The 19,036-nt window shown below is 43.1% G+C and overlaps 1 protein-coding gene across 1 annotated transcript in view; it reads left to right on the top strand.

Annotated features, from left to right (window-relative positions):
- Positions 1 to 19,036, top strand: part of EDARADD (EDAR associated via death domain) — an 80,381-nt gene that overhangs the window by 45,796 nt on the left and 15,549 nt on the right. Inside the window, exon 6 of the mRNA XM_062210789.1 lies at positions 15,951 to 15,996. Within this exon, the coding sequence (XP_062066773.1) occupies positions 15,951 to 15,996 (46 nt within the window). The remainder of the gene's footprint in view (positions 1 to 15,950; positions 15,997 to 19,036) is intronic.

Genomic DNA, 19,036 nt, shown 5'->3' with positions numbered 1-19,036 from the left:
CCAAGTACTTGAGCTGTCACCTGCTGCCCCCAGGGTGCACATTAGCAGGAAGCTAGAGTCGGAAGCAGAGCTGGAACTTGAACTGAGGCACTCCAATATGGAATGTGGGCATCCAAGTAGCATCTTAACTGTCTTCCAAATACTTGCCTCACCCACAGGCATTTTAAAATCATAGTTTCAAGGCCATTTACTAAAAATATTTTTCTTAAATCTGAAAGCTAACTTTAACATTGGTTATTCTCCCAAAGAAGCTAATTAAGTAATTTAACTGGTACTGCAAGTGTGTAAGACATCAACACGTGGGCGTTTCTTCTCAGGTTTTTGACCTACAATTTAGGTTACTACCATCAGATGAGCAGTGACAGTTACTTTTGGTCTTCATGGTAGTTCCCAACCAGAGTTAGGTTATATCAGGTTAATTATGCAGTCATCTTCCCCTTAGTTTGCAAAATAATGAATATAAGCTTTTTATTACTTAGTGAAGCATAAACACTTAAAGTTCAAACCAAATAGTGTCTGCTTCACAGACAACTGGTCCCTGGGTACTAAAGGGGACTGTCAAAGAACAAAATTTCAAACAGATCGCATTTTAAAGTTCGAATTGGCTTTTATTAGCAGCTCACAAACCAGGCAGTATCTAGTCTACAAAATGGAAGCAGCTCCTCTGGTCATGGCAGAACAGTCAGTTTCTGTAAGGCAGCTTAGCTGGAAGAAGGAAACAGCATCCTGCAAAAAAAAAAAAAAAAAAAAAAAAAAAAAAGTCCACTGATTAGCAACGGATTACTGCAGGATACTTTCTTTGCATGGGTTAAAGCAGAAGGGACTTCTTTATCACGCCAACCCAGACTGGCCCCTTTAGATGGATGTCGTAAATCTCCTAGTTTTAAACTCCTCCAGAAAACTGGCACATTTGGAGATGAGATTATCTTCTTCCTCTTGAGTTTCTCAGATGTTCATATTGCACCAGTAGATACCTTAGGTTCCAGTTTGGTGCCATGGAACCTTAGCTTGAATGACTGCATTTTGGGTTGGTCTTTTGGGACCTAGTCCAAGAGCTCAATCTACATCAGTGGCCCTGCCTGGATTATATCTAACAGGACCTTCCCATCAGTCTGTCAGTGTCTGTAGTCATGTTAATCCATCCCCACATGAACTACACGTCCAGCTGCGGGTTGAGAGTAGGTCCCTGTTGTGAGCTCTCAGGTGTAAATCTTTAACTGGTCTTCTGCATCCAGAGCTTTCAGCTCCCTAAGCAGAAATGAGACCTGGCAATCACTTTATAAACCAACGAAAGTGCAAAATTCTGTCACTTAGCCAGCTGTCTCATTGCTCAAAAAATTCTTGGCAGCACTTAACACATTTTGCCTAAACATAAGGTAATTCCCTCCTGTTCACAATGAGAAGGTTTTACAAATGGGGTTTTTCTTTAGCCTCCTTGAAGACAGAAAATATTCAACCCTGCAATGCCTGAAAATTTCTGAAGGTGATTTTGCAAAGCAACCCATGTCCAGACCTCACACCACATCAATTAAATGAGAATCCCTCTAGCCAGCATTGATGAAAATTAACATTAAGCTTTAGGAAGGGAGACAATCTATCTAAGTGCATACCTGTATGATTTATGAATTTCCTCCCATAGTTAATGTCATAGCTTGTTTTACTTTGGAGGTGCAACCTTCTCCACATCTTTCCCATTGGAAAATGTTGTTCACATAGTGTTTCTGCTTGGTTCCATGTCTGTGTTCTCTTACCCAGGCTACACAGCTCTGTAGAGTTCATCATCTTCCTGATGCCCATGTCATCTGTAAGAAAGCATGTGTTTGGTCTTATTACTATTATAACAAAATAAACACAACACAAAGTTTACCATCTTAACAATTTTGAAGTATACAGTCCAGGGGCATTCAATACATTCGTATTGTTGTGCAACTATCATCACTGTCCATTCATGGAGCTTTCTTGTCTTCCCAAACTGAAACTCTGTCCCCATTGAACAACTCCCCACATCCCCTCCACCATTCTCCTTTCTGTCTCTATGAATTTGGCTCCTTTGGATACCTCATTTGAGTGATCATACAGTATTTGTCCTTCTGTGACTGGTTTATTTCACTTAACATAATGTCCTCAGGGTTCATCCAGGCTGTGGCATGTGTCAGAATTTCTACTTCTTAACGCTGAATAATACTCCATTGTATACCACCATATACCACATTTTTAAACCCATACGATGTTGCTTCTGCCTTGCCATTTTTGTGAATCATGTTGCTATGAAACATGGGTGTACAAATATGTTTTCAAGACCTGGCTTGTAATTCTCTTGGGTGTATACACAAAAGTGGAATTGCTGTGCTGTGTGGCAATTCTATTTTTAATTTTTTGGGTAACCTGCATCTATTTTCCCAGCAACTGCACCACTTAACATTCCCACCAGCAGTGTACACAGATTCTGATATCTCTACTTTGTCACCAACACTGTTGGATTTTTTTGTTTTATTTTTGTGTTTCGCTTTTTGATAGCTGGCATTGTAATGCATAGGAGGTAGCAAAAGCACTTTTTTTTCTTTTCCTCTTTTTTTTTTTTTTTTTGGCCAGGAAGACAGTGAGAGGGAGAGACAGAGAGATAGTTATAGACAGTGAGAGAGAGAAACAGAGAGAAAGGTCTTCCTTCTGTTGGTTCACCCCACAAATGGCTGCTATGGCCGGCACTGTGCCGATCCGAAGCCAGGAGCCAGGTGCATTCTTGTGGTCTCCCATGCGGCTGCAGGGCCCAAGCACTTGGATCATCCTCCACTGGCCCCCCAGGCCACAGCAGAAAGCTGGACTGGAAAAGGGGCAACCGGGACAAAATCTGGCACCCCGACCAGGACTAGAACCTGGGGTGCCAGCGCTGCAGGCGGAGGATTAGGCTAGTGAGCCGTGGCGCCGGCCATGAGAGCACTTTTGAACTGTCTGCAAACATGGTTTCCCATCCATTTACATGGCATTAGGGCAGGGTTTTACTTTGTTTTTGTTTTAAAAGATCATCCTGTGGTAGTGTCTTTGCAGTTTCCACAGTGTATTATATTACTATTTTGAAATCATACTCCCAGGAAAAAATCACTATATCTGGATTAAATTGTCTTGCCTCCTCTCTCCAGTTAGTGAAGCCACACATGTGTTTTCCATAACACTAATTGCACTGTTCAGAGTAATGTCTCACAGAGTACCCTATAAAGCCAGAGTACTTATGAAAACTTGGATTTAAGGGAATTCCTGCTGTCCTTCCTTATGGATAATTTAAACACTTGGTTAACCTTACATTCAAGTATATATGGTAATTGGAGTAGATGTTTAAAAAGAAAGGGAAAGGATGGCCAAATAGCAACTGGATGCTACTGTTTGGCTTAAAAATGCCATAATTCCCTGCTGCACCACAACAGTCACCCCCAAACTGAAATTTTCATTTCTTTAGCAGTCACTGTTTTTATAAACTGAGTCCTTTCATACACCATTGTCTTTCATATACACAGTCAGCCTCACTCAGAAACCATTCTCTTCTATAAACCCAGCACTTTATATATATAGTTGAACTTCACTCAGAATGAAGGCAATGTGTTTAGATAGAAATTTTCAGTGTTTTGTTACTTGTGCAGTGGTGGCTCTTTGCTCCTAGGTGTTTGGATGTCATGAACTGACCCAATAAAGGGTTCCTTGCATGGCACATGGGGTGCACCCCAGCTGCGATCAGGTAAGATGAGTGGATCTGATTTGCAGCTGCTTTACTCCAGAAACACACAGCAACTTATGGTCAATCAGGTAGAGTGAAATTCATGCAAAGTTAGGGATTGGCAAGCACTCAGGTGCTTGGAGGTGACTAAGTGAACAGAAAGACAGGTGAGACCTGAAGGGGACTTTGGAGGATGAGGACAAAAACTGGTGACCAAGAGGACAAGGCTAAAGAGCATGATGAGGGGATGGGGGAAGGGTAAGGAGAGCATCACAGAGAACGGCAACCCATGCCCTGCTCTAGAAAACACAGGCTCCCTTCTGTATTCCTGTCCTCTTTCCTCTTCCCTCTCACCATCCTTCCTGCCACAGTCTTGGCATTATCCCTGTATCAGAGACAAACCCATCACCACAGTGCAGATTGGACAAGTCTCTGTTGCCTCATGATCTGTAGTGCAGCGCAGGAGACTCCAAACCCAGCAGAACAATCTGCTCATGGGGTGACAACGTACAGGATGCTGTGGCACACCCAGGGCACAGAACCCACTCTAGGGGTTTGGAGAAGGTGCCCTTGAGGAAGTGATGTCTAAGCTGGGGCCTTGCAGATAAGGGGAGATTCAGCAGATTGAAGGGCTGGGCAACCCTGGGCAGTGGTTCCAGGCAGACACAACCACATATGTGTCATCTGGCCACCTCCATGTCCTTACCACCCACCAGGGACAAGCTGGTGTTCACTTCTACCACCCCTAGCTAGAACCACTGTCAGAATCTACTCGGCTCCTCCTCACCAAGTCCTAGGTCACTCTGTCCTCAGAACCATGACCTTCCTGTGCCTCATGCTTTGCTTCTCTTCTCTCTGGCATTCTCTTTCCTTTCTGATTGCTTCCCCTGCCACCAAAATGCAGGTACTGCCTGTCTCTTCTTCTGTAGTCCCTTCAAGGTCCATATTTTCATCTCCTGCCTTGGCCTCTCTCTCTTGGCCCAGGACCATGTTTTCAGCCCCCATAGGAATCACAAACTTGTCATGTGAGCCTGACCTGATCATCTTCTCCATCATCTCTTCAGAACTTGCTCTCCATTTCAGCTCCTTTGACTGTGTGTCTGCAGTAGCTCTTGCTTTGTCCCCTCCTCTCCAGATGGGTGCTTTGGGGTCTCATTAATCCTTGCCTGTGAGTCAGCCATGCTCCACCTCCCCTACCACCTGGCCTCCAAGATGTCCCCAACCCCCACATGTCCTACCATCTGCAGCCAGGCAGGTATTCCCTGCATTAATCCTGGATAGCTCTGAGGATGCCCTACTTCCAGGGAGAGCCCCTGAGTGACTACCATTGTCTGTGAGAGGAAGTCCAGCTCTTTGGACAGACTCCCTCTCATCTCCCTCTTGCCCCACACATTGCCTTTGCTAAAGACAAAATGCCTCATAGGGGCCCTGTTCTTTTCCATGTCCTTGTCAACTCCTGAGTGCTGCTGGCTAAATGCCCCTCCCTCCTAAAGACTTCAGCAGGCCCTCAAATCTTGCAGTCTGCAAGAAACTGCCTCTGATTTTTTTTTTCCTCAGCAGAAAGCTCTCCTCTCTGACTTTATCTGTACCTTCCTGTTGAGATGCACCATCCTCTGGCTCACATTTTATTTATTTGTGTGGTCTCTATTCCCCAGGCATACCTGGGAGCAGGCCTTGAGGGCAAGGGTTCAGGTTCCACCACGGTGTCTTGTACATATTAACTGCTCAATAAATAGGTGTTAAGTTTAGGGAGAAGTGTGGTTTCAGTTAGACCATAAAAACCACAAAAATAAGTCTTTTCTGGTTTCACTCTTCAAAAAAAAAAGTAAGCTAAAAAGTATTATAATCTAGTAATCAGAGCCAGGAACAAAAAACATAGATAGTAATCTAAATTCTGTCTTCATCAACCTTTACAAGTAAATCTGAGTCATGTTCCCTGTCTACATCATGGAGATGATTTTTGCCAGACATTGACTTTGGTAACATTTTCTCCAGCTTATAAGGAATCAAGTCAAATGTGCCATGTAGCATCGTTTTTATTTATAGAAAAGTTCATGTTTGAACAGAGACCTCAAATACCACAAAAATCTGTCAAGTTCGAACATTTGTGTCTCTCGTCATGACCTGAAGTTCCTGTTTGCAGTTCAGTGAGCAGAACCGTGACTGTGTTGATAAAAGAGCATACACACCTGCCCAATCCTGCTGGAGCTCTGCAGATGTGCAAAGGCAGGTCCTCACACGACTGCGGAGCAGTGAACAGTGGCCCAACACTGTGACTCTGAGCTTTCCCTTGGAAAGTTGCACAGAGGGCAACTGCTCTTCCTTCAGACTTCCTGTAACTCTTATATACACACTGTCTCCCTTTCCTTCTGCATATCCCTCTCTGTGTGTCTCTCACACATACAAACATATACACAGCACACCTATAACTGAGAAAGGGGAATGTGGGAAGAAAAACCTGATTTATGGTAAGCAGGTTGATTTTTTTTTCCACTGAAGATAGTGGTAAGGAAAGGAACTCAAACATAAGCAAGAAAATCTAGCAGATATAGAATGCTGTTGTGTGGAAAAAAATGGACTTGTGATTGGACAACAGTTGTCCACACTGCTAAGGCGTGAAGGGAAATGTTTCTTGGAGGATCCAGAGAGAAAGACTGGCTGAAATTCTTAAAACACGCTGACCGCGGGAGTTAACCCATCTTTAAGAGTGGAACTCTCCCAGACCTGAGGATGCAGAGAGACCTGAGCTGCACCTGAGCTGAGTGAAGCCAACAGCCACCTGAGGACGCAGGTGGGGAATCTGAGAGCAGCATTAGTAGTGATGGGCCTGTCGCAACCTAGTGCTTCCTCTGTGGTGCCATGGATGGAGGAGGGACATCAGCTAGTTGAGAGACTTTAGTTACATAAAGGCAGATATTAACACCAACAAAGGTATGCTGGATCTAGACTCTTCTCCTGGCTTCCTGGAAAATATACACACATGCACACACACTTACACACACATACACACACTCACCTCCAAAGAAGATCAGAATGTATCCCTTATGCTGTATATGCTGTAGTATGGCCTCGGTTGTGAAAATAGAACCTCAGTTGGATGGGTAGAGATATAATTACCCCTCAAAAGATTTAGACACTGCTTTTTCACAGTTTGAATTGCTTTGCAATTTTACATAAATAACTGAATTTAATAGTAAGGGAGAGGGGATTAAGATGGCAGAGTATGGAGGGAACTTGCTGCTCTAGACTAGGAGAAGACAGTTTTAAAAAAGTGGAAAGAAGCCGGTGCCGTAGCTCAACAGGCTAATCCTGCACCTTGCGGCGCCAGCACTCCAGGTTCTAGTCCCACTCGGGGCGCCGGATTCTGTCCCGGTTGCCCCTCTTCCAGTCCAGCTCTCTGCTGTGGCCAGGGAGTGCAGTGGAGGATGGCCCAAGTGCTTGGGCCCTGCACCCGCATGGGAGACCAGGAGAAGTACCTGGCTCCTGCCTTGGGATCAGCGCGGTGCGCCGGCCACAGCGCACCGACCGCGGCGGCCATTGGAGGGTGAACCAATGGCAAAGGAAGACCTTTCTCTCTGTCTTTCTCTCTCACTGTCTAACTCTGCCTGTCAAAAAAAAAAAAAAAGTGGAAAGTCTCAGGGAAGACTTAGGGAGAAAACAGCAGAGGAAATTCTACGCCAATTAGAGGGACACAGTGGACCTACATGGAGGGCAAAGACACGCACAATTGAGGACCCCAGCAGCCAAGAGTTCCTGCACTATTGTTGGAGAGTGAGGTGAGACCAGACTGAAGCAGCCCAAGCCAATGGCAAAAAAGGTGCAGGAACACCCTAGAGGGAATCCGGCTTGGAGCCCTGTGAGGGATAGTGTACCTGCCAAACCAGCAAAGAAAAACAAAGCAGGGGCCACGTTTTCTCTCTCCCCAATCACCCTGCAACTGCATTCTGTAACAAGCTGATAGAGAGCAGGTGCCATTTTGGATATATGTAACAGCTACGCCAGCTCATGTTTGCACACAGCAACCAGCCAAGCAGAGACTCCTGAGTCTAGTAGAGAGAACAGACAGGGGGCTGGGTGCTTGTGACTATGGGAGGATTATATACTGGGACTGTGAAAACACTGAGACTGTGTAGGAGGACTCAGGGTGTGACTGGGACTTTGGGCAGTCACTGTGGGAGGCTCTACACAATCAGGGCTTCCTATTTACCTAGCAAGGAACATTGCTGGGGAATCTGAGCTCACTTACATTGTGGACTGCACAGATCCTTTTCTGTGGTCCTTGTGGCAGAGTGGACAAATAATATACTCACTGGGCATAGTGCCCAGGCATTGGTCTGCTTTGAGGAGAAGAGCTTGGCTGAGTCTACACCAATAGGCAGGAACAAACCTCCCCTCTGGTTAAAAAAAAAAAAAAAGGAAATTTACCATGCCAAACCTGGGTGTGTCACTTCAGACATGCTCTTCACCCTAGAGCATTGAACAGAGATCCTTGGCCACACCTACCACATGCCTCTAGGAAGTCCCTGAAGGCAGACACTCCACTTATCTACAGAAGCATAGTACAAAGATAAAATCCACCACAGTGAAAAAAAAAAAACAAGGAAGAAACCAACAAGTATCTCCACAAATGCTGAATAACAAACACACCAATTCAAGAAACAAGAATAAGGAAAAAAAACATGATGCCCCCAAAGGAACCCAACATTTCAATACTATATTGTAGAGATGATGAGACTGAAAAAATGCCAGAAATGGAATTCAGAAAATTGATCATAGGATTATTTAGAAGTAAACAGAAACACATGAACAAACTACTGAAATCATACATGACATGAAAGACAATTTCTCCCACGAAACTGAGATCTTAAAGAGAAATCAAAATGCAATCTTGGAAATGAAGAATTCATTAGAACAAATAAAAAAACACAGTGGGAAGCCTTAACAACAGAATCAGTGAAGCAGAAGAAAGAATACCTGATGCAGAAGACAAAGCACAGAAATTATACAGTCAGACCAAACAAAAGAAGAAGAAATTAGAAAACTAGAAAATACTGTTGTAATCTACAAGACACTATCAAATGACCCAACATATGGGTTCTAGAAGTTCCTGAAGGCATGGAAAGAGAGAAAGGATTAGAAGGCCTTTTTAGTGAAATAATAACAGAAAATGTCCCTAATTTGGAAAAAGAAAGGGATGTCCAAGTACAGGAAGCACATAGAACTCCTAATAGACTTAACCAGAAAAAATCTTCACCACGACACATTGTAGTCAAGCTCTCCACAGGAAAACCTAAAGAAAAGATTCTAAAATGTGCGCAAGAGAAACACCAGATTACTTTCAGAGGATCTCCAATTAGACTCACAGTTGACTTCTCATTAGAAGGCCTACAGGATAGGAGAGAATGGCGAGATATATTCCAAGTCTTAAGAGAAAAGAACTGTTAGCCAGCGCCTCACCTCAATAGGCTAATCCTCCACCTAGTGGCACCAGCACACCGGGTTCTAGTCCCAGTCGGGGCACCAGATTCTGTCCCGGTTGCCCCTCTTCCAGGCCAGCTCTCTGCTGTGGCCAGGGAGTGCAGTGGAGGATGGCCCAGGTGCTTGGGCCCTGCACCCCATGGGAGACCAGGAGAAGCACCTGGCTCCTGCCTTCGGATCAGCGTGGTGTGCTGGCCGCAGCGCGCTGGCCGTAGCGGCCATTGGAGGGTGAACCAATGGCAAAGGAAGACCTTTCTCTCTGTCTCTCTCTCTCACTGTCCACTCTGTCTGTCAAAAAAAAAAAAAAAAGAAAGAAAGAAAAGAACTGTTAACCCAGAATACTGTGCCCTGCAAAGCTCTCATTTATGAATGAAGGTGGAATAAAGACCTTCCGAAACAAACAAACAGAAGTAGAAAGAATTTATCACCACCCGTCCTAGCCCTGCAGAAAATGCTTAAGGATGTGCTGCACACAGAAACACAGAAACATGGTCATCACTACGAAAGAAGGTAAAGGAAGGAAATCTCCCAATAAAAGTACAAAGTAAATCCAAAGTAAAGAATAGGAATATTTATGGAATAATGGCAGAGCAATGATGTTACTTATCAATAGTCACCTTGAATGTAAATGGCCTCAACTCTCCAGTTAAAAGACACAGACTGGATGAATGGATTAAAAAAGAAAACCCACCTATTTGCTGCCTAAAAGAAACACATCTCACCAACAAAGATGGATGTAGACAGAAAGTGAAAGGATGGAAAATGATATTCCATGCTAACAGAAACTTAAAAAGAGCTGGTGCAGCCATCCTAATATCAGACAAAATAGACTTAACACAAAAACTTATGAGATAAAGAAGGGCACTATTTAATAATTAAGGGATTGATTCAATAGGAAGATATAACTATTATAAATGCATATGCAACTAATTACAAGGCACTTGGATATTTAAAAGAAATGTTAAAGGATCTAAAGGGAGACATAGACTCAAAACAATAGTAATGGGGGACTTCAACACCCCAATTTCAGCAATGGACAGATCAACCACACAGAAATTCAGCAAGGAAATAGCAGAATTAATTGACACTATAGACCAAATGGACATAACAGATATCTACATAAATTTGCATCCTACAGTTGAAGAATACACATTCTTCTCAGTGGTCCATGGAACTTTGTGTAGGATTGACCACATGCTAAGCCGTAAAGCAAGTCTCAGCAAATTCAAAAAGTCAAAATCATACCATACATCTTCTCAGACCACAATGGAATAAAGCTAGAAGTCAGCAACTCAGGAATCTCTAGAACATATGCAAACAGATGGAGACTGAACAACATGCTCCTGAATGATCAGTGGGTTGGGGCCGGCTCTGTGGCACAGCAAGTTAAAACCCCAGCCTGTAGTGCCAGCATCCCATATGGGTGCCAGTTTGAGTCCCAGCTGCTCCACTTCCTATCCAGCTCTCTGCTGTGGCCTGGGAAGGCAGTAGAAGATGGCCCAAGTCCTTGGGCCCCTGCACCCATGTGGGAGACCTGGAAGAAGCTCCTGGCTCCTGGCTTCGGATCAGCACAGCTCCGGCCATTGCAACCAGTTGGAGAGTGAACCATCAGATGGAAGACCTCTCTCTCTCTCTCTCTCCCTCTCCCTCTCCCTCTCCCCCTCCCTCTCCCTCTCCCTTTCTTCCTCCCTCTCCTCACTCTGTGTAACTCTTTCAAGTAAATAAATAAATCTTTAAAAAAAAGCTTTCATGGCTGGTAAAAATGCCATCTTAAGAGTTAAAGTGGCCATATTAAGTGTTAAAGTGATCTAATAGATAGGATTAAGTGTTAAAGTGGTCCTATAAGTAGGATTAAGTGTTTGGTAATAATAACAGATAGAATTAAAAAGGAGTGAATGCTACAACACAGGAAGCAGTCCATACAGCAGACTCATAGAATGACAATCACTTTTTTTTTTCATTTTCAATTCTCTTTATATACAGAAGATCAATTTAGTATAAAGATTTCAACAGTTTGCACCCACATAGAAACACAAAGTGAAACATACTGTTTGAGTAATAGTTATAGCATTAAATCACAATGTACAGCACATTAAGGACAGAGATCCCACATGAGGAGCAAGTGCACAGTGGCTCCTGTTGTTGACCCAACAAATTGACACTCTAGTTTATGGTGCCAGTAACCACCCTAGGCTGTCGTCATGAGTTGCCAAGGCTATGGAAGCCTTCCAAATTTGCCGACTCTGATCATATTTAGACAAGGTCATAAAAGACAGAGTGAGGATAGTAACCAATGATCCTAAGAGTGGCATTTACCAGGTTTGAACAATTATACAGCATTAAGTGGGGAAGAGGACCATCAGTACACACAGGTTGGGAGTAGAGCCATTGGTGGTAGAGTAGAGGTTATGATTACAAAGGAATGAGGCCCAAGTGTGCTAGACAGGGTCTAGAACAAAGGACAGAGTCATTATTAGAGGAGCTAAGAAAGGTGCTGTCTAAGCTACAATTAAGTTTTCTGATTGAGAGGCAAATAGAACCTGATAGAAAGGGCTTGATAATAATCTGTTGGGCTTTAGGCCTTGTAAGTTAAGAGGCCCAGACCTATCTATCTCTTCACATGGGGTATATCCTAAGGGAGGTGTGAACCTCCTAGGGGAAGGCACTCTGTTGACTTTCATTACTTGGCTGGCCTGGGAGGAGAGCTGGCCAGGTAAAGGCAGGTGGCATCTCTAACAAGAAATTTACAGTTCTGCCTGCAATGTTGCTGACCCTACTTGACCATCCCCTCAGCTGCAGTGGTCACTTTGGAAGCTGGGCTGAGTGAAGGGCTTTTCATCTTAGAGCCAATAAGATCTGTGGCTCTGACCTGGGCATCCTTCGACTCCAGGGCAGGTCCATTTCCAGTGATCCAACTCTTGGCAGAGCTGCCAGGGCTCTTCACAAGCTGACTTCTGCTGAAGCCCAGGCTTACCGCATTGAAAGCCACTGCAGTAGACTGGCCTATTGGGTCTCCTTGAGGGCAGATCACTGTACAGATCAGCCATTAATAGGCCTGCCACCCATTGCTTCTGATGCCTAGCTTTCTTTTCCTCCTGGTTTGTGTTAAAGCAGACCAGAGGATGCAAGTCAAGGGAGTGCCCATGTCCCATCTCTAATCTTCGGTGGCCTGAACTACAAGTCTATAGTCACAGGCATGTTCTGTAGTAGTTTTTCTAAGGTAGACAATGCCCATGAGGAAAATTATATTCTCACTTTAAAACTTTCTTTCCCTTTGGTCTGAAAGGGAGGCTTTTTCTACTTACTGTATACTTCGCTGATGGCGAAGTGAATCTAGCTATGAGATTATTATTTAAGTTCTTATTTTGGCTATGCTATTACAGAAAAATGTTAGCCATCTCTTTTATAAGGTCTAAAGATTAAATTGTGCGTCCTACAGATTCCTTTATAATAGAATTAGTTTCCTACCTTGAAGAGAATAGAGAAATGAAAGAACAAGTTGGGCTTAGAATAGAGAAATGAGGGAGCAAGTCCTAGATCGCTTGCTGACAATAGCAATATTACATGAATACTTAGCAAACAGTTTCAACCACTAGATAACAACTTAAGAAAACATTTACCAGAAGGTCCAATGCCTTCTATAAATTTTAAGAATCATGTATTTGGAAACACCTCTTAAATATCTAACATGGTGTAGTTTGTTTAACCAGTAAACTTAAGCACAACCATATAAAATGTTTTTAGTTTCTTCTACCAACAAGTTTAAAACATATGATACACAGATTCAGGTCACACAAATTAAAATGTATCTTTGATTGATTTTAGCAGCTTAAATTTATGGACAATCTTATCTATAAGCCATTTAAAATAAAACTCTTAATAAAATTCCCCCAGGTGGACATACAATATGTACACACATATAACATAGCATAATAGACCAATATAGCAATTTTAATAATAGCTTTTAAAATCTTTAACTCTTTTCATAGATTGCCAATTGATTTGAATTGCTTTTTGTTTTTAGATTACTTTAACACATTGCTTTAACAGAGCATCAGAGTTTAATTCTATGTCAAAGAGAAATTGAGCTTCCTGTGATCTTTTGCTGTGAGGTTTCCTTCCTTTACCTTCTTTCATATTGGTGACCGTGTTTCTGTGTTTCTGTGTGTAACACATCTTTAAGCATCTTTCGCAGGGCAGGATGAGTGGCAACAAATTCTTTCAGTTTCTGTTTGCTATGAAAAGTCTTAATTTCACCTTCATTCACAAATGAGAGCTTTGCAGGATATAATATTCTGGGCTGGCAGTTTTTCTCTCTTAGTACCTGGGCTATATCTCGCCATTCCCTTCTAGCTTGTAGGGTTTCTGATGAGAAGTCTGCTGTGAGTCTAATTGGAGATCCTCTGAGAGTAATCTGGCATTTCTCTATTGCACATTTTAGGATCTTTTCTTTATGTTTCACTGTGGTGAGTTTGATTACAATGTGTCGTGGTGAGGATCTCTTTTGGTCATGTTTATTAGGGGTTCTATAAGCTTCCTGTACTAAGATGCCTCTGTCCTTCTCCAAACCTGGGAAATTTTCTGCTAGTATCTCACTGAAAATGCCTTCTAATCCTTTCTTCCTCTCCATGCCTTCAGGAACTCCTAGAACCCGAATATTAGGTTTTTTAATAGTATCCTGTAGATTCCCGACAATATTTTTTAGATTTCTGATTTCTTCTTCTTTTCTTTGGTTTGCCTGTTTCCTTTCCAGTTCTCTGTCTTCTAAGTCTGATATTCTCTCTTCTGCTTCGCCCATTCTGTTTTTAAGGCTCTCTAATGTGTTTGTCATTTGATCTATTGAGTTCTTCATTTCATTGTGGTTTTTTGTCACTATCATAGTTTCATGTTCTACTAGTTGTTTCATTTCATTTTGATTCCTCCTTAATATTTCACTTTCACGAGAGAGATTTTCTATCTTGTCCATTAAGGATTTCTGTAGTTCAAGAATTTGTTTTTGAGAACTTCTTAATGTTCTTATCAATTTTTTGAGATCCACTTCTTGCATTTCTTCTATCTCATCATCTTCATAATCTTGAATTGGGGTGTCTTTTTCATTTGGGGGCGTCATAGTGTCTTCCTTGTTCTTGTTACCTCGGTTTTTGCTTTTGTTGTATGGCATGTTGGAGATATTTGGTTTCTTCACTGTGGTGTTTTTTCTTGTTACACTATGGCTCTATGTATCACTTTAAGTAGCACTTTGATCTCAGAATCAGCCTTTAAGGCATTCTGGTCTGGCTGCAAAGCCCATGAGAACGTTTCAGGCATGGAAAGCCAAGACACTGTGGCAAAAAAACAAAAAATGTCCTACATGAAGGGTCTCTGTGAGAGAGACGCCAGTGGAAAGAAGTGGCCATCAAAAAAGGATGTACTTTTCTCTGAAGGAAGGAGAGAACTTCCACTTTGCTTATGTCCTTGTCTAAATACTGATGGAGATTGTGGATTCAGAAGGCTTCTGAGCCTTGGCAGCTCTTGTCAAGAGCCTCGGGTGATCACTGACATCATACGTGTGTTAATTGTTAAATTAACAACAGGAGTTATCATACACTTACTCCCCATGTAGGACCTCTGTCCTCTATGAGTTGTATTATGAGAATTAACTGTAAAACTGATTCTCAGGGTTTTTGTTTGTTTGTTTGTTTTTTGGGGTGCATGTGTGTGCAAATTTTTGAAATCTTTACTTAATATGGAGTTGTTCTTCTGTTTATAAAGTTAATTGAAAATGAATCTGAATGGAGAATCGGGCTGGGAATGGGAGAGGGAGGCAGGGTTGGGAGTGTGGGTGGGAGGGCAGGTATGGTGAAAAGAATCACTGTATTCCTAAAGTTGTACATATGAAATTTGTACTCATTAAATAAAAGATTTCTTTGGGAAAAAATAGGTAAAGGAAAGAACATTTAATAGGTAAGGGAAACAACAAGCCTAACAAAAAGCAGATTGGAAATAAAATGATCCATAATGTCAAATAAAACAGAACATTATCGCATGCATTGACACTCTTTAAAAAATAGGGACACTATTAGATTTAATGACACTCACTGAGTGTCTGCTGTGTCACAGGCACTGTACTGTGTCTTGGGGCACAGTATAGGGAGAACATAAACAAAAGCCTCTGATCTCATGTAGCTTACAATCAGAGGGAGACCGTGGCTTACCCCCATTAAAATGGAATGGGGCCGGCACTGTGGAGTAGTGAGTTAAGCCTCTGCCTGTGGTGCTGATACCCCATATAGGCACCAGTTCAAGTTCCCGCTGCTCCACTTCAATCCTAATTGAATCCCTAATGCACCTGGGAAAGCAGCAGAGGATGGCCCCTGTATCCATGTGGGAGACCCAGAAAAAGCTCCAGACTCCTGACTTTGGCCTGGCCCAGGCCCTGGCCATTGCAGCCATTTGGGGAGTGAATCAGCAGATGGAAGACCTCTCTCTTTCTCTCTCTCGCGTGCGCTCTCTTCCTCTCCCTGTGTAACTTTGATTTTCAAATAAATGAATAAATCTTGTTAAAAAATAAAACTGGACATTCTTAAGATCCAACCCAAAGGTTTTGATGGAAATTTAATTGGATTGGATAATTGATACTGTGTGTCCATTCATATGAATATGACTTTTTAATGCTTTTAAATGTTTAATTAGTTTTTAACCGATTCAATATAGTCTGTAGATACAATTCTAAAAATATAATGAAATATATATATGATTTTAATGAAAGTTGCTTTTTGGTTTTTAGGGAGAAGAAAATGGCTTTCCAGATAGCACTGGAGATCCCCTTTCAGGTAAGTGATTGGCTCTAAAGATATCTGGGCTGCAGCAATAGCTGACATGGCAGATTAAAGATAATCTGTTTATCATTAACTTTTAAAGTCTGTGTGACAGGATAGAGCCGCTTTCCACACTGTGTGATGCCACAGCAAAGTGTAAGGAAAGCTGTGTCTCACAAAATTTCACAAACACCTTCAGACAGTATTTCCTCTGGGCGTCTTTGCTTGTGAGGGGCACAGCATGGTGCCGAGTTGGACAGATCTAGGATTGGGCCATGGTCAGAACCTAGCAGACCCTCTCCTGGTTCTGAGAGCCCCAGTGTTGACAGAGTGTGTTGCTGTTGGCAGTGGAGAAGAGTGGCTGCCCTGCACCCTAGGCAGATGGGGTCAGTGTGGGAAAGGCCAGGAAGTCCATGGCTGCCTCTACTCTCTGTCTCAGGACTTAAGAAGCCTAGGGAGCCCTCCTGATGTTAGAACATATATGATTCCCCACTCCTTTTCTGCTGTTGATGTGTTTAATCAAAGAATCATTAAAGGTTACTGCCCCCCTCCTTTTTTAATCATAAGACAAAAACTTTAGATTTCTTATTAATTGATCACAAGGAAGATACAGAATGAAGAGTAAGATAAGCTACCAAAATGAGTTTTTAAATCATTGTTACTTATTTAGAAAGACAACGAGAAAGAAAGAGAGATAGACAGAGACCTTCCATTGGCTGATACATTCCCCAAATGCCTAAAACAGCCAGGGCTGGGCCAGACCAAAGCCAGGAGTCTACAGCTTAATCTGGGCCTCCCATGTGGGTGGCAGAGACCCAACGACTTGAGCCATCCTCTACTGCTTCCCATGGTGTGCATTAGCAGGAAGATGAAATCAGAAGCAGAACTAGAACTCAAACTCCACAGGCACTCTGATGTGAGATACAGACATCCCAAGCAGTGTCTTAAACCTTGGTGGCAAATGTCCACCCCTAATAATTTTTTGAAAACCCAAAAAGCACACCAACACTTCTTTTATTTTTAAGATTTACTTAATTATTTATTTGAAAGGCAGAGTTAGAGAAGAGACAGAGATCTTCCATCTACTGGTTTACTAATGGCCACAACGGCCAGAACTGGTCCAGGCCAAAGCCAGGAGCCAGGAACTTTAACTGGTCTCCCACGTGGGTGGCAGGGACCCAAATACTAGGGCTGTCTTCTGCCGCTTTTCCCAGGCCATTAGCAGGGAGCTGGATCTGAAGTGGACCAACTGGGACGTGAACCAGCACCCATATAGGACACCAGTGTTGCAGATAGCAACATAACCCACTGTCCCACAATGTCAGACCCACTTTTTGCACCTTTTAAAAAACCCAGAGGAGTGCAGTGGAGGATGGCCCAAGTGCTTGGGCCCTGCACCCCATGGGAGACCAGGAGAAGCATCTGGCTCCTGCCTTTGGATCAGCACAGTGCGCCAGCCACAGCGTGCCAGCCGCGGCAGGCATTGGAGGGTGAACCAACGGTAAAGGAAGAACTTTCTCTCTGTCTCTCTCTCTCACTGTCCACTCTGCCTGTCAAAAAACAAAAACAAACAAACAAACAAAAAGACACCCAGGACAGGCATTTGGCACAATGGTTAAGTCACCCACATCCCACCCTGAAGTCCTGGTTCAAGTCCTGACTGCTCCATTTCCAGTCCACTTTCCTATTGGTGTTCACCCTAGGAGGCAGCAAATGACAGCTTAAGTAGATGGGGTTCCTGCTACGCATATGGGAAACCTGGAAGGAGTTTCAGGCTCTTGGCTTGGCTTCCACTTGGTTCAGCCTTGCTGTTGTCAGCATTTGGGGAATGAACCAGTGGGTGGAAGATCTTTATCTCTCTCTCATTCTCTCTCTCCATCTCTCTCTCTCTCTCTCTCTCTCTCTCTTCCAAATAAAATGAGAACAAATACATTAAATTTTTTAAAATAATAAAGCACCAGCATTTATTATATCTTTGGCCTGACTAGTCAGAGTTCTGTTTCTTTTTTAAAGAGCATTGGAAGACCCATAAAACCCTCAGTTGTAATCATCTCAAGTGACCAACCTGAAAAATTAGAAAATACAGTATGTACACCAAAATAATACATGTTAGAAGCAGCAGTTATCTCTTGGTGGTGAGCTTCTAGGTGAAATTTTTTTTAATTAAACAGATTTTCATTAAAGGCCCACTGTGTGCCAGATCATCTAATGAGGCCACGTGCAAAATCATAGCTGTGGGAGACAGAAGTTGGGGGTCTGGTTCCAGTGTGACCACTGCATCACTGGGATAAGAAAAAATTAAGGAGGAAATTAGGCCAGATGACCTTCAGGTAGAGCCTTCCCACTGAGTTTTACAAGACAAACCAAATAACCAAGGTCCCATCCAATACCTCTTACAAACTTGCCTTCCTTGGACCAGAAGCCTGGTCACTGGCTAACATGAATCCCTCTTCTTCAAATGTTGGACAGGCTCAAATCAGAAGCACCTCGCTGGATGTGGTGGGCAAGTAGAATACATCTTTGCATTCAAGCAGGGGAAGCATCTAACATGAGGCAATATCTGAACCCCCACTCTCTAATCTGTGTATACAAATGCATATATAACAAACGATTGGGTACAGGCAAATACACACAATGTATGGTAAAATAACCCAGGAAATCTCTCAAAGGTTAACTGTGATTGGCCTGGGTTGTAGGAGCATGAAGTTTTTTTCCATATATTAATCTGAATTTGTAGATTTTTTTTTTTGACAGGCAGAGTGGACAGTGAGAGAGAGAGACAGAGAGAAAGTTCTTCCTTTACCGTTGGTTCACCCTCCAATGGCTGCTGCAGCCGGCGCGCTGTGGCTGGCACATTGCGCTGATCCAAAGCCAGGAGCCAGGTGTTTCTCCTGGTCTCCCATGCAGGTGCAGGGCCCAAGCACTTGGGCCATTCTCCACTGCACTCCCGGGCCACAGCAGGAAGCTGGACCGAAAGAGGGGTAACCGGGACAGAATCTGGCGCCCCGACCGGGACTAGAACCCAGGGTGCCGGCACCGCATGCGGAGGATTAGC

Source organism: Lepus europaeus, chromosome 14, assembly GCF_033115175.1.
Source record: "Lepus europaeus isolate LE1 chromosome 14, mLepTim1.pri, whole genome shotgun sequence".
Taxonomy (NCBI): domain Eukaryota; kingdom Metazoa; phylum Chordata; class Mammalia; order Lagomorpha; family Leporidae; genus Lepus; species Lepus europaeus.
This window is presented reverse-complemented; position numbering and strand designations above follow the sequence as displayed.